The following is a 16,821-nucleotide window of genomic DNA, read 5'->3' on the forward strand; positions in this document are numbered from 1 at the left end:
GGGAAGAAGACCCAATACCAGAGTCTATTAGTACTTTGGAACCTTCTTATTGCATAGAATTCCTCTGCTTCGTGCCATACAAACTACAATTATTCAAAAATAGGAATACCCAACAACAATCTCTCTTTGGCTTTGGTGCAATGCTAATCCTCCACTTGCGCATTTCAGTAGCTGCTTCAAAAAAGTTGATTGCACAGATAGTCAAAAGTAGTTAATACTCATTTTTCAGTTTTAATAATCCTTTAATGTGCAGCCTATAGTTCCAGATTGATGTACCATATTGCCTGATGCATTTTGTATTCCATATAGATCAAACCAACTACAGTATATACTCAGCTGTTCCAATTACCGTTTGGATCTATTATAGAAAATCTCTCGGCAATACCATCAATTAGTAGGTTGATAAAACAGTATGTTGCTTGATGATTGTTCAACAGAAACAAAAAACCTTTATTATACCAACAAATATTCCACATAAAATTATTAACCTTAATTTATCTTCAAGTAAGCTAAATTGAAATGTCAAAATGGGAAAATTAAATCTTCTATCAAATATTTTAATAAATATTCTATTAATTATTATTGCATAAAACTGCACATCTTAATGGAAAAGTCTAAAATGCAGTTTTAGAAACTTGTGTAAAGAAAGCATTATGAAGCTGTCACCCACAGCAAGTATGTGATCAGTATTACTCAGTAGCCCTCATTTGGATACAAAGCAAGAAACTGTACATAAATTACATACTTTTCATAACTCCAGGATATTCTAAAGTGCTTTACAACCATGGAGTTCCCTGAAATGTAGTCACTGGTGGCACAACACCACAAGGTCTCCAAAGCAGAAACTAAATAAACAAGGCATTCGTGTTTTTTTTTGGATTTGAGATAAATAATGATCCAGACAGAATGAGAAGTTAATTAATTGGTTTGTCTTTGGAGTGTCATGAAGATCTTTTGTGTTTTTTTTATATATCCCTGAAGGGGCAGTCAGGGCCTTAGATTATTGCCTCATTTACAAGGCACTCTCTTAGTGCAGACAGTATGCAAGTTTTTGGGGAGAGGCTTGAACCCATGGCCTCCTGACTCAAAGGCAACAGCATCAAAGTTCAACCATATTTGGTTTAACAGAGTTCCTGGCCAGGTTCCAGGATCCAAACTCTGCATGTAGTGCAAAATCTCACACAGTCACTTACACAGCATTATTGCAACTTGATTTTAAATGACAGAAGTTCAAATTATTACAAAATTTTCAATTCAAATACACATTATTTAAATAATTGTTGACTATCCTGTCAAAAGTGTGGTTTATGATTTTGAGTATTTAGTCAGTGTTCAGAAAGTCAATCAATGAACAAGCAACTACATTCAAATTTTAGCTATGTTCCTGAGCAGATCTCCATCATTTTCAAACACAAGGAGCTTTGGTTAATTTTGATCTTTCTTTTCTTTCCTGGTGCTAGTGAACCACTTCTGAAGAGCAACTCCACTGGTACCACTTGTTACACAAATAGCTCCTCCCAGGCTCCACCAGGTAGGAGAGCGATTTAGGAATAAATACTGCAATATAAAGGCTAGGACTACTTCTGTTGTCTTTATAAGAGACACAGGGCCAGCCCTCTCTATCTGCAGAGCTTTTGTGAGAAAGGTTTGCCCTCCAATCCCCAGTAGGCCAATCAGGATTAAAAATGCTCGATCCATCCCACAGGAGGGCAAGCTCCATTCCCGAGTTATCGAAACCACAGTCATGCTTAGGATCGATCCAATTGCCGAGTAGTACCAAATGGAGAGGAAATAATCTACAGATTTGCCCATTTTGCGGATCACGATCAACGTCAATGACGCACAGAGTGCACTTGCGAAAGCAGCCATCGTTCCCTTGATGCGATTCTTGTAGTCACTTTCAAATCCCACATTTTGAGTGCCAAAGAGAAACTGTGGTCTAGCAATAAGAACGACCCCGACCAAAGTAAAAATGATGAAGATGGGATCCAACAAAGTGCATTTTTCCTTCAGAAAAATCCAAGCAAATATGGAGACAAAGACAGGGTTGCTGAGCATAATGACAGTGGCATCAGCCAAATGCATCTGTTGAATAGCGTAGAAGAACAACATCATGGCTGTAGCTCCAAGGAGTCCTCGTAGGAAAAGCAACAGTCTCAAAGCTTTTGGTCCCAGAATATCCACTCTGTAAAACAATTTGACACATTTTAAAGCATGTTTAAGGCATGAAATTTGAAGCACGCAGATCAAGCTCAAATGTGTTTTCCTACCCATATTTCACTTCCTTTGTTCAGTTTAAAGACAGGAGATATTTCTGCATAACTTTGTTTTCATTCAACTTCATATTAAATTATGGAAAGAATGGAATCTGCCCAATTAAATGTAATTAATGTTTCAGTTTTAATGCCTTCACTTTCTACAGTGTTGGCTGACATTTCATTTGTTACCACTCAAGTTGGACCCATCCAAGTCAACAGCCATTATACCCAAAATGTACAGCAGATACAAACCCATCATGGTTGCCAAGGAAATGGCAAGACCAAAGCTAGCTCCAGCCTCATTCCCAAAACCTGCTCATTTGAATATCTTCATACTTCAGTCCCATTCAAATGATTGGCACACAGACAAATGGTTCTCATATCTCATCTTAATATGTTTCAGGATTATTCAATATGATCTTAGTTTGCATGCCTCATTTGAACATTGAGGTGCACTTGTCAACATATTTCTCCCATTTCCTTGGGACAAAACTCATTTAGTAAATAGAAGTAAAGGTGAATGAAACAGGAATAAGCTTATCAGGTCTTTACTGCCATTCTGTGGTTGATCATTATCCCAACTCCATTCAGAGAATTTGGTGACACATTTTTTTTTACCTAACCCAATAAAAGTATCAACTGAATTACTGACTCCAATTACTTTGCAAATATTATTGCAGTACTTCTTCCACCCTACTGAGTAATTGTTTTTTCTTAAAATTCTCCTCTTAATGGGGGGGGGCGGTTGTGATTTTAAGATTACTTCCTCTGATTTAAGACAGCCCTGGAAGCAGAAAATATTTCCGTCCAACCCAGCAAATTCTTCTAAAATCCTAACAAAAAGTATTTAAACTTTCATTGTGAGAAAATGCCATAAAGCTATACAATATAGAGCAGAATTAGGCCGTTCAGCCCATCGAGTCTGCTCTAACATTTCAGCATGGTTGATCCATTTTCCTTCTCAGGCTCCAATCTCCTGCCTTCTCCCCTGAACCCTTCATGCCCTGATCAATCAAGAAACTATCAACCTCTGCCTTAAATATACCCAGTGCCTTGGCCTCCACAGCCACCAGTGGCAACGAATTCCACAGATCCACCATATTCTGGCTAAAGAAATTCCTCATCTCCATGCCTGAGATGCACAGTTGAGAGTTTCCCAGTTGGTTGCATCATAGCCTAGTATTGAAATGTCTACTGAAAGTGGTGAATACAGCGCAGTTTATCACAGGCAAAGCCACTCCCCACTATTGAGCGCATTTGTATGGACCACTGCCACAAGAAAGCAACATCTGTCATCAAAGAGCCACACCACCCAGGCCACGCTCTATTCTCACTACTACCTTCAAGCAGGAGGTACAGAAGCCTTCGGTCCCACAGCACCAGGTTCAGCAGTTATTACTCTACAGCCATCAGGCTAACGTCACTCACCACAACTCAACTTGGACTCACTTTCAAAGATTTAATACAACTCACATTCTCAGATTTTTTTTATTGGCATAATTTGTCTTCTTTCATAAATTAGAAACATAGAAAACCTACAGCACAATACAGGCCCTTTGGCCCACAAAGTTGTGATAACATGTCCCTACCTTAGAAATTACTAGGCTTACCCACAGCCCTCTATTTTTCTAAGCTCCATGTACCTATCCAAAAGTCTCTTAAAAGACTCCATCGTATCAGCCTCCACCACCGTTGCCAGCAGCCCATTCCACGCACTCACCACTCTCTGCGTAAAAAAACTTACCCCTGACATCTCCTCTGTACCTACTCCCCAGCATCTTAAACCCGTGTCCTCTTGTGACAACCATTTCAGCCCTGGGAAACAGCCTCCGACTATCCACATGATCAATGCCTCTCATCATCTTATACACCTCTAATCCTCCATCGCTCCAAAGAGAAAAGGCCGAGTTCACTCAACCCGTCTTCATAAGGCGCACTCCCCAATCGAGGCAACATCCTTGTAAATCTCCTCTGCAGTCTTTCTATGGATTCCACATCCTCCCTGTAGTGAGGCGACCAGAACTGAGCACAGTACTCCAAGTGGGAGTAAAAAATTACATTGCATTTTTTTATTTTCCTGTAAATGCCTGCAAGCAAGTGAATCTCAAGGTAATATGTGGTAACATATACATACTTTGATCAATTCCTCACTCTTGCCAACTATTGGAATGAATTAATGATGAGCTGTGGACCACATAGTGGTGTAACTTGTGGAAATGCTGCCTCACAGCTCTGGTGGCCCAGTTCAGTCCTGACATTAGTATACTCAACATGGTGTTTCTTCTGGGTGCTCAGATTCCTTCCCACATCCTCAAGAGATAAGTTCATCTCCTTTTTAATCAATATAACTGAAGCCCTTAATGCCAAGAAACATCGTACCAAAACCTACTCTGCACCCTCTCATAGATTCATATATCCACCTGAAAGTGAGATTTCAGAATTGGATCCAGTACTCTACGATCTCCTAGTTTTAATGCTTTGTACCTTTATTTGTAAAGCAGTGATCCTGTATTTACTTTCTTAAGAAACACTCTCAAATGGAACTGTTGCAGTTTCACTCTACTACTGCGTCTCTGATTTTCCTACTAAGTTAATCTTCGATCTGCCCTATCACTTGAATGCCTATAAAATACACCGAGAAATTCAAAGGAGTCTCTTATCTCTGGGTGAGTGGATTCTGCCCCCTCATGCTGCAGCAAGTTCAATCATAATGCATGCAATACATAGCCAGCTACAAGATGCACATTTCATACTTACTCGTTGTAGATAATAATTGGGAATGTAAATAGCCACTGAAATAAACATCGAATCCCACTGATTTCCAGAGCATGGACTCCTTCAATTTTCTTCACCAGCAGAGCAAGGAGCGAAAAGAATACACCGGACAACAGTGCGTAACACAAACCAAGGCCTACCCATTTAGGTTTCTTCTCTGGTGCTGGAAAATTTTTAAAAAAAGCATTTACCAAATCAGGATCATTGAATTAACATTTCAGGACTGGTCATTCACAGCAACGAGCTTATAATACTTCTTCCAGTATTACAACATTACTCTAGTAACATAATCAATATGTTGAGTAAATTGTAACTTTACTATCTATTTATAATATAGAGTACCTAATTTCTCCCAACCAGACTTTCCACCCATTTAGTAAACAAAACACTATACTTTAAGGCACAGTCACACTCCTACCATTAAGGACTCTAATAGCTCATTGGTATATGAAATCTCATCTGTACAAGTCTTCTACATGGTGACTGGGTTCCTCCCTGGCAATATTCTGTTCTCACTGAGCTACACGGAAGCCATTTAGCAACAACAGTGTTATGTTTAAAATATAACATATATATTGTTAAATCATATTAAGACACACATAGTATTCTTCTCTCGTTAAGCATTTTAAAAGGTACATGGTTTATCATTTTATCACTCAGCAACTTAATAATAAAGCAGTGTCATATTAAATTTTGTAAAATATTGGATGAATGTCGGAACAGTTCAAATGACCATTTAATTCTTTCTGAACCTCTAGCATTTGGGGTCTGTATGTCTATTAGTGGGTAATGTTTATTAAGTGTCTGTACAGAGTGAGCACTGTTAGGATCTGTGGAATGTTTGCTGATGGCAGCTTAATTCTTTCAGTCTTAGGCACCATAACATGAGAATGTCTGTTAATGACTAAGTGTCTGATGGTCACTTTGAGAGCTAGATTGATGGATTCTTTCATAAAGTCTGTTAAGTTGGTTTGATGGATTCTTTTTTGGATTCAGGCTTATTGTTTACAGTATGTATAATATTGTCCGAGGTATGGTGGACTAATGAATGATGACCATTAAAGTGTCTAATAATAATTGAATTATGAGGATATGCTGAACACTGTGTTAATGAACATGTGTTGTTTGAATGAGAAAAACAAGGCTGAGTTAATGGCATGAGAAAAAAACCAAAGAGTCTCCCTGTCTCTGTGTCTCTCCAAGTTTGTGAAACTCATATCTATTGGGGTGCCTTTCTTGGTTTTATCATCTTCAACTGGGGCCGCAAATTGCGATTAGTGCTTGGGACCCAGGATTTCATGAGTGAGTCAGTATTCAGCGTTCCCTGAAACAGCAACGATCAAGTGGTGACCAAGAATAGTGTGCGCTGAAATCATTGTGGATATTTTTATGACCTGCTATGTAGAATTTTGTGTGGTTTATTTGTGCTTTCTATTTTGTGTTAATAACTTAGGCTTAAGTTACTTTGCTGTACTTGGAAGTTTATTACCACATCTCCTGGACACTCGAATATTTGGGTCTAATCAACCCAGCCCATTTCAAACTGGCTGTTTCAAAAAACAATTGACAGAGTACAAACTTTCAGGAATTCTTTCAATTGCAAGTCTGGTAAACATATATACAGTATATATTTTTCTTTCTGCAACCAACAGTGGACTGCATTGTTTAATTGTTGTTTCTTTTGGTAAAGAGCTTAAGTTTACTAGGACTGACAAAGGGACTTGGGAGTCCTCGTGCAAGCTTCCCTCAAGGTTAACTTGCAAGTTGAGGCAGTGGTGAGGAAGGCAAACGCAATGGTGGCATTCACTTTGAGAGGACTAGAATACAAAAGCAAGGATGTAATGCTGAGGTTTTTTAAGGCATTAGTCAGACCACGCTTGGACTATTGAGAACAGTTATGGGCCCCTTCTCTAATAAGAGATGGGCTGGCATTGGAGAGGGTCCAAAGGAGGTTCACAAGAATTATTTCAGAAATGAAAGGGTTAATTAATGTAGGAGGAGCTTTTGATGGCTACAGGCCTGTACTCAGTGGAGTTTAGGAGAATGAGGGGAGAAATCTCATTAAAACCTATTGAATATAGAAGGGGCAGGACTGAGTGTATCTGGAGAGGATGTTTCCTGTAGAGGGGGAGTTTAGGACCAGAGGGCACAGCCTCAGAATAGAGGGACACTCATTTAGAACAGAGAAGAGGAGGAATTTCTTTAGCCAGAGAGTAGTGAATCTGTGGAATTCATTGGCACACACAGCTGTGGAGACCAAGTCACTGGGTATACTTAAAGCGGAGCTTAAAAGGTTCTTGATTACGAAAGGCGTCAAAGGATACTAGGAGAAGGCAGGAAAATGGGGCTGAGAAGGATAATAAATCAACCATTATGGAATGGTGAAGCAGACTACAGTGGTGTTAGAAAGTTTGTGAAAACTGTACAATTTTCTCTATTTCTGCATAAGTGTGACCTAAAATGTGATCAGATCTTCACACAAGTCCTAAAACGAAATAAAGAGAACCCAATTAAATAAATAACACAAAAAAATTATACCTGTTCATTTATTTATTTATTGAGAAAAATAATCCAATATTATATGTGTAGGCCCCAGGTAAGCCTCAGGCTCGCTTAGCCCACTGTCGTCTAGGGGAAGCAGCCTTTGGCCCTGCCAAACTGGGGAATTAAGTTTGTGTGGATGCTGTGTGATGTACCCCACCCCGCTAAATTACAGACAAAACACCACATATGATTAATTGATTACAATTCAAAGATATTACTGAAACTATATAATTAATAGATAAAATAAAAGGCACCAAACTTAGCAAAGTTCAATCTCTTCGTGCACAAACAGTTGGAGCTCTATTAACGATCTTCCCTTCACCATTCGATCCCCTCTGACTACTTCGACCCGCCACCTGAGACCAACCACCGTGGTCGACCAGACGCTCCACACGAGTCTGTCTCAGTCTCCTCTCCTCGCCGAAGACCCTGGACCTCGGACTCCTGCTCGGGGTCTGACCCCCTTAGCCAGTCACAGCACCACGTCCACCCTCTCTCTCCCCATCACACCTTCTGCCCCCAAAAAAACCTGCGCATCACAATAGCTTACAGACACACAAGAATAACATCTATCCCAATTTGTTCATTGTGACGAAAAACCAAGTTATCAAAAGATTGATGCTGATGAGAGAGATAAGACAGACAAAGGGAGAAGCGTTCAAAATGTTAATGAGAGAGAAGAGAGATTAACGAAAAGAGACACAGTTCCGAGCATTGACAGACCGGTTGCTTTGAACCTGAACTGTTTGAAGTTTGATGGACAGACGATACCCCAGCAGGGGGATAAAAGGAACAGGTTCGCTAAGGCACGACAGACACCATGAGATCACGAGATAACGAGACCCTGGAAGTGCGGTGTGCCCCCACAAGTTGGCGAGAGCTTGGAAGTCCGGTCGCGGGACCGACCATAGACGCACAGGGTGAAAAGGTATGATCGGCGGGAACCTGGTGTGTGTGTCCGCCCTTGCCTGGGTGCCGGGTTCACCGCGGAAGAACGATCGTATCCAGAATCGGTGACCTCAGAAGGCATTAAAAGGGCTCACCTGAAAGCTAACTGCGAGGAATATCAAAGGTCTGTCTGAATCCAATTTGCATATTCGCTCTCTCTCTAACGGCACAACAGCGATTGCTGCGAACTGTACTCAGCTGAACTGAACTCTGCATCACTTGAGACTGATCATTTTACCCCTAGACTGCGATAGAGCTTGATTGATTCCTATTATCCTAGTTCTGTGTACATGTGTTTTATCATTGCTAACCTGTTGCATATATAACCTTACGATTAGAGTACTGTGTTACTTATATCTTTAATAAAACTTTCTTAGTTCCAGTAATCCAGACTCCAACTAAGTGGTCCATTTCTGCTGGTTTGGCAACCCAGTTACGGGGTATATAACATAAGTGGGGATCTCGTCCACGATTTTGAACGCTAAATTTGGGACGGGGTAAATTGATTGGGTTAAAAATTCCCGAAAGAAAGCAAGGGCAAACAGCAGAAATGGAGATTGAGGAATTTCTAAAGGCGCCAACCTTGGAGGCATTAGAGGATGCCAGGAAATCAGAATTGGCAACTGTGGCCAAACGGTTGAATCTTTTTAAGGGGAAGCCAACAATGAGGAGAGCGGAGATGCACAGAGCTATCACTGAGTATTATGTATCTAAAGATGTGTTTCCCCAAGGGGAGCTGGAGGTGGTATCTATGGGCAAACCTGGTGGAGAAGCAGTACAGCTGCAGATTGAAAAATTGAGACTCGAGCACGAGTTCCGGGTAAAACAGCTGGAGCGAGAAGAGAGGGACAGGCAGTTAAATCGAGAAGAGAGGGAGAAACAGAGGGAAAGGGAATTTGAGCTGGAGAAGTTAAGGATTACGCTAGCGCAGGGGCCCTTGCCAAACCAAGGCGGAGGATTCAGGTCGACCCAGGAGGTTAGGCTGGTTCCCCCATTTGAGGAGACCAATGTTGATCAGTACTTTCTCCATTTTGAAAAAGTTGCTGCAAGACAGGACTGGCCAAGGGATAAGTGGGCTGTTTTGCTTCAGAGTGTACTTAAAAAGGAAAAGCACAACAAGCTTACTCGGCCTTGTCCGCAGAAGATGCCCAGAGATATGATGTGGTGAAAGAGGCCATACTCAGGATTTATGAGTTGGTCGTGGAGGCATACCGGCAGAGGTTCCGGAATGCAAGGAAGCAGTGGGGCCGCATGTATTTAGAGTTTGCCAGTGAGATGCAGATGTATTGTGAGCATTGGTGCGCCTCGAAAGGGGTCAGTGGGGATTATGACAGACTGCTACAGCTGATCCTGATTGAGCAGTTTAAAGGTTGTGTCCCTGAAGGTATGAGACCCTACCTAGATGAGAAAGAGGCAGCCACTTTAGCTGCAACTGCTAAGTTAGCTGATGCGTACGCGTTGACACATAAAGCAAAGTTTACCCCGAGTAAAGGCTACCAGAAGGGTAGTCAGGATGGCGGGGAGAGTCCGCCAGAAAAGTCAGAAAGTAAGCCGGGGACTAGTGAGAGGGATAAGATAGACCAGGAGCAGTTTGCTAGGAAGTCTCCTGGGCTCGTATGCTATAATTGGGGGAAAGCCGGTCATTTTGCGTCCAGGTGCTTTGCCCCAAAGAAGGAGATGGGAAAAGAAAAAACGACGGTTCCAACTGGCTGTATTGAGCTGGTAAACAAACCGCTAGGGGAGAAGAGGTCTGATAAAGTTCAGGAAGGGCGCAAGAGGTTTATCTCGGCCGGATTGGTGTCGGTGAAGGAGGGGTTAAACCCGGTTCCAGTATGGATCTGGAGAGACACTGGAGCATGTGTCATTGATATTAAAGAGTGTGTTAGACTTTAGTTCAGAGACCCAGACTGGGGAGGTCAGGGTGATAAAAGGCATTAGGAAAGGGACTGAAGCAGTACCTTTGCACCAGATACACCTAAAAAGCGACTTGGTCTCCGGACTGGTCACGATCGGGGTGAGGCCCGAACTACCGATGGAAGACGTGGAGGTCTTACTCCATAATGACCTCGCCGGCAGAGAGGTGTACCCAGCAGTAAGATTGACAAGCCAGCCTGCCAGCATTGAGGCCCCGCCCATGGACTCACAGGTTTATCCCGTTTGCGCAGTGACTCGGCGTGTGTCCAGAAAGGCTGCCGAAGTGAATATAGATTTAGCCGAGACGTTTTTTACCAGCCTTGTACCGGGGGGTTAGAAAGTGAGAAGCAGCGTAGTGAAACGGAAGTTAAGGTAGACATCATTAGCAAGGAAGGAATTTGTACAGGCACAGGAGCGAGACGAGGAGCTGATGGTTTTGGCGGAGACAGCTCTCTCTGAAGCAGAATTAAAAAGGGAGCCAGTGGGCTATTATGTGAAGGAGGGAGTACTAAGGAGGAAATGGAGACCAAGTACCATGCCTGCAGATAAGGAATGGGGGGTGGTGCCAAAAATTTATGGGGATGAGATTCTTAACCTGGACCACAAGGTACCTCTCGGTGGACATTTTGGGGTGAGGAAAACAGTCGGTAGAAACATGAAAGAGTTTTACTGGCCGCACAGGAGGAAGGATGCTATTGACTATTGTAGACGTGAGCTAACACAATTACAGGCTATTAACATGTTAAAAGCTTACCACGATCAGAAAGCAGATCTAGTTGGTGTTATCCCGAAAATTAATGAGGTTAGGGTGCCACCTGATAAGGGGAAAACCCATTTTGAAAAGATAAGTATGGTGCCGACCAGGTGGGAGAACTCTATTGTTTTGGCCAACTTTGCTGATGATTTCTCTCACTTAACCCCCGAACAAAGCGAGCTGTTGATAAAGCTAATTAACCGGCACGCACGCGTATCTCCGGATGTCCCGAGGCGATGCAAAGAGCCGGGACATGGTGTTGTTGTCACATCAGGTCAGCCTAGTGAGCAACACCCCTATAGGATGATTAATTCAGTGACAAAAGGGCTAAAGAACGCAGAAGCGTATATTGGCGAATTAGTGGTCTGGAGTGACACGTGGGAGGAGCTGTTTAAAAAGCTGTTTGAAGCCAGCCTGACAGTGAACCTCGCAAAAAGTGAATTCAGCCACGCGAAGGTCACTTATATGGGATTTGTGGTAGGACAGGGGCAGCTGGCTCCGATGTAGGCTAAGGTACGGGCTACCTCTGAAGTCCCCACCCCGACAGACAAGGGAGCCCTGAGAAGGTTCTTGGGGATGGTGGGGTACTATCGGAAGTTTTGCAAAAACTGCGGATATTACCCTTCCTCTTACTAAGCTCTTGCCAAAGAATGATAAGTTTGAGTGGGACGACCCTTGTTATCTTTGTCCGGGACGGAAACCATTGAGAATTTACACTGATCACAATCCATTAGAGTTTTTGGCCACAATGAAGTTTGCTAAGTTGGAGCCTGGTCTTAGAGGATTATTAAAATAACACATATAAAAGGAATGGAAAGGTGATTGCTGACTGTCTGTCAAGGTGTTGACAACTTAAAGTTCTCTGTATTAGCCGAATAGCTGATGGCCCTGTATATTAGTGTGTATCTAATAATGTATTCATGCCTATAATTTTTACCCCGGTAAAAATCCTTTGAAGGGTAGGGGTGTGACGAAAAACCAAGTTATCAGAAGATTGATGCTGATGAGAGAGATAAGACAGACAAAGGGAGAAGCGTTCAAAATGTTAATGAGAGAAAAGAGAGATTAACGAAAAGAGACACAGTTCCGAGCATTGACAGACCGGTTGCTTTGAACCTGAACTGTTTGAAGTTTGATGGACAGGCGATACCCCAGCAGGGGGATGAAAGGAACAGGTTCACTAAGGCACGACAGACACCATGAGATCATGAGATAACGAGACCCTGGAAGTGCAGTGTGCCCCCACAAGTTTGTGGGAGTTTGGAGGTCCGGTCGCGGGACTGACCATAGACGCACAGGGTGAAAAGGTACGATCAGCGGGAACCTGGTGTGTGTGTCCGCCCTTGCCTGGGTGCCGGGTTCACCGGGGGAGAATGATCGTATCCGGAACAGAGGAGTCACAGTCGGTGACCTCAGAAGACATTAAAAGGGCTCACCCGAAAGCTAACTGCGAGGAACATCAAAGGTCTGTCTGAATCCAATTTGCATATTCGCGCTCTCTCTAACGGCACAACAGCGATTACTGCGAACTGTACTCAGCTGAACTGAACTCTGCGTCACTTGAGACTGATCATTTTACCCCTAGACTGCGATAGAGCTTGATTGATTCCTGTTATCCTAGTTCTGTGTACATGTGTGTTTTATCATTGCTAACCCGTTGCATTTATAACCTTACGATTACTTATTTCTTTAACAAAACCTTCTTAGTTCCAGTAATCCAGACTCCAACTAAGTGGTCCATTTCTGCTGGTTTAGCAACCCAGTTATGGGGTACGTAACATCATTCACTCTCTTATCAATAATATAACCCAAACAAGCTACTAGCGAGAGAACTTTCTCAGCAGTTAACATAACAAAGAAGCCATTTTAATTATAACATAACAAAGAAGCCATTCCTTACACTGCGTAGGCTAATTTTATAACATAAAAGAAGAAACCCCTTACAGTCTCCCCCCACCAAACAAAATCATGTCCTCATGAATTCTAAATAACTCTCCAACCATTCCTGCAGACACAAAAATCTAATCCAGGTACAAACAGTGACATTGCTCCCCAACACAGTAGACCTTATGCCCAGTCCCATGGGCACTACATAGGCCAACTATCTGGGAGTTTCTAATTCTCTGAGACCTCCATAACCCCTCACCTAAACCCTTAAGGCTCGGACACTACTGGGGATACTTCGGGTCGGCTTGCTAAATCCTCTCTCACTCATGCACCCACTGCAACTCGGAGCCCCCGTCCCGTGTCCGGGGCCCTGCTTCTTTTCCTTCAGGGTCCTGCTGTAACCCAGGCCGCCCACAGCTAGCCCTCCCCACTACACCTGACCCAGTGGGAGAAGGGCCAAAAGACTCTTCCTCAATCAAGGGGAAGTTAGTGAAAGGCAGCATGTACCACATGTCGAGCACATCACCCTTCGAATCAGTATTCTTCCTCATTTCCTTGATCGGTAGCTGCTGTGTGATTTTCTCCAAACTGAAGCACTTGGCCTGGACTGCTTCTGCAGCCTCTTCAGCCTCCTGTAATCGAGATGTCAGCTTCTTCTCCGACTCCTCCAACTCTCGCCCCAGTCTCAGCAGTTCTAACTCACGCTTCTTAGCCATCTCAATCTGGGACGCAATTACACCACCAGTTTTTTTCTTCCTGATGACTTCTTCCAGGTCAACTTTCAGTTTTTCCACTTCACTTAAATGGTCGATGGTCATCTTCAGGTTCCCTTCAAGCGTCCGCTTCCCTTTTCCGCGACCTGTCCTCAATTGCTTCACCTCCTCTGAAGTGTAGTCAAACTCTCCTCTCCGTCTTCTGTTGGCTATAGTCAGACAGCTTCCTTGGTCTTCCCCAACTTGTAAGTCTTCCAATCTTTTCTGGATTAATTCATCAGTAAGTGGCCAGTTTCTGCATGAAATTCCGGTTCTCCATCTCCACATCGACGAACGTGGACTCCAAGTCTTCAAAGTTTGTTCTAAAAGTGCGGCATTCAGTCTCCAGCCTGCATTTCTGAGCACTCAGTTCAGCAGTGCAAACCCCCTCTCTCCCCAGTGTCTCATTCCGATTGACGACCTGGGTTTCCATCCCCAGGTCCACCACCGTCTGTTCCAACACCAGGAAGTTCAACTGGTACGTCGGGTCATTTTTCTCAGATTGCACCAAACTCCGCCGGCCAAAAACTACTCCACATTTTACACTTCGCTTCGGTCGCTTTTCCCCGGAACTGCCTCTTTCTCTAGACCTGGCACTCATCCAAAGAAAGTTTTAATTCTTTAACTCTTTGTCACCTTGGCTTCACCACTCACCTCGCATCCTAGTTCCCCAAGACGAATCCAAAATCTAGGTCATCCACATACGCCAAAACTTCGAACACCTCCACATCCTCCATGGTCTTCCTCATGCCCCGCCGGAAGATTGCAGGGGCTCCGGATATGCCCTGGGGCATCTTTTTGGATCGAAAGAATCCTAGGGAACCTATAACGGCCATCCTCTCCTCATTGGCCTCACTCATCGGGATCTGGCAACATCCACTCCTCAGATCCAGCACATTAAACCACGTCGCACCATACAAACAGACCATAGCATCTTCGACCCTCAGGACCGTATTCTGGTCAATGACAGAGTCTGTTCAGAGTCCTATAATCCACACACACACTGCCACGGCTACAGGGTCCAGTCGCCGCGACCTCTCTCTCATCAAGGTGTCTTCAGCAGTCAACTCCCCTTCCTCCTGGTATTTCAGAGCGTTTACTAAGAGTGTCTCACCCTCAGATACTTCCCCCGGGCCGTACCACAATTGGGTCTTGTTTAAATTCAGTACCGGCCCAAGGCTGCTACACATGTCCTCAGAAGCAGCTCGGAATGCTGGGTGCCCAGACAATGCCCCCATGAACTCCAGGGTCACTAACCAATCATCGTCTTCTGAATAATTACTGGCACTGGTACCCCAAATCTCCAGTCCCCTTAATGTTGTCAAGGGTAAATGCTTCAGACACCGGTTGTAAAACGAACTGTACAACAACTTGACCTGCGGCCCGATGTTGAGGATGGCTTTAGCATAGCTGCCATCTATCCGTAACGACACACTGGAGGGTGGTCCCTCTAAGCCTTCAGGAATAGGGTCTTTTCCTTTCAGAAGTTCCCTGGTACATTGCTGGGAACGTGCTCCCCCAGAGACCCCAAGCCGTTCCCCCCACTGGGCCTCCACTAAGTTTCTCGACACCTCTCTGATCAGCTGAACAACTGAAGGAAGGGCTGATCCCCTGAAATGATCCTGCTGGCACTGCAAGCAATCTAGCTGCCCTCCTAGCCAGAGAAGATACACTGAAAGCTTTCCCCCCTACTTTCAGATAACTGGTAGCTGTCACTACGGGGTAATTGAACCTGATAGTTCTAACACTGTCAACAGCCCGCCTACTCAAACTTTCAACCAATCTCTGTCTCTCTCCCTCAACCGAGCACCAGCACTCTTCTAACAACTGAGATCCGCTCCACCCACGTCTCATACACCTCCACCCCTTTAGAGATGGACAATATCCCAAAAGCCAGGCAGAACCTGCCATAGCTGGAAAATTTATTCGCAGTCACTACCTCCGAATCAGACCACTCTTTCCTCTCTCTCCTAACAGTATGGACAGCACCTAGTCCCACCACCAACTCATCAGGGCTAGTCTGAACTCGAACCAAGACCTCACCTAACATGCATACAGCAATAACCAGCAAATAACCCCCAGAGACACACATTACTAACCGCAATCCCACAGAGACATAGCAGCGCTGATTTAAACAGGGCAACCATACAGCACACCACTGAATCCAATCCTGGACGAGCCCCCAAGTGTAGCCCCCCTGGTAAGCCTCAGGCTCACTCAGCTCGCTGTCGTCTAGGGGGAGCAGCCTTCGGCCCCGCCAAACTGGGTAATCAAGTTTGTGTGGATGCTGTGTGATGTACCCCACCCCGCTAAATAACAGACAAGACACCATATACAATTAATTGATTATAATTTATAGATATTACTGGAACTATATAATTAATAGAGATAAAATATAAAAGGAAAATAAAAGGCACCAAACTTATCAAAGTTCAATCTCTTTGTGCACAAACAGTTGGAGCTCTAGTAACGATCCTCTCTTCACCATTTGATCCCCTCTAACCACTTCGACCCGCCGCCTGGGACCAACCACAGTGGTCGACCAGACGCTCCACACGAGTCTGTCTCCGTCTCCTCTCCTCGCCGAAGACCCTGGACCTCGGACTCCTGCTCAGGGTCCGGCCCCATTAGCCAGTCACAGCACTGCATCCACCCTCTCTCTCCCCATCGCGCCTTCTGCCCCCTGTTACGAGAATACACATAAAATTAAGATGTTTGCTGGCCTGGGCTAGCATCAGTGGCATCAGCAGTTGGTCTGCCACCTGCCCTCAGGGGAAGGAGAGATAAGGAACAATGGAGCAGCGTCTGGAGATGTGTAATGAAGGGATGTGGGAGGAAGAGCTGTCTGGAGCGGCTCCCCCCTTTGAACCCTGAACTGTTTGAAGTGATGGACAGGCGATACCCCAGCAGGGGGATAAAAAGGGACAGGTTCGCTAAGACAGACACACACGCCACCCGAGGTAACGAGACCCTGGAAGCGGTGCGCTTC

At 44.2% G+C, this 16,821-nt stretch overlaps 1 protein-coding gene across 2 annotated transcripts in view; it reads right to left on the reverse strand.

Moving 5' to 3' along the window:
* Positions 1-201: 201 nt before the first annotated feature.
* The window catches only part of slc35g1 (solute carrier family 35 member G1), a 47,255-nt gene continuing 30,635 nt past the window's right edge, over positions 202-16,821 (reverse strand). The window contains exons 1-3 of one of the 2 annotated variants that reach the window (XM_063071698.1): positions 13,588-14,705; positions 5,016-5,196; positions 202-2,185 (exon numbers count right to left, since the gene is read on the reverse strand). In XM_063071698.1, the coding sequence (XP_062927768.1) occupies positions 1,426-2,185; positions 5,016-5,196; positions 13,588-13,603 (957 nt within the window). In that variant the 5' untranslated portion in view covers positions 13,604-14,705 and the 3' untranslated portion in view covers positions 202-1,425. Of the gene's footprint in view, positions 2,186-5,015; positions 5,197-13,587; positions 14,706-16,821 lie in introns of those variants that run through there. The other variant, XM_063071696.1, reaches the window with a different exon arrangement.

This window comes from Mobula hypostoma, chromosome 19, assembly GCF_963921235.1.
Source record: "Mobula hypostoma chromosome 19, sMobHyp1.1, whole genome shotgun sequence".
Taxonomy (NCBI): Eukaryota; Metazoa; Chordata; class Chondrichthyes; order Myliobatiformes; family Myliobatidae; genus Mobula; species Mobula hypostoma.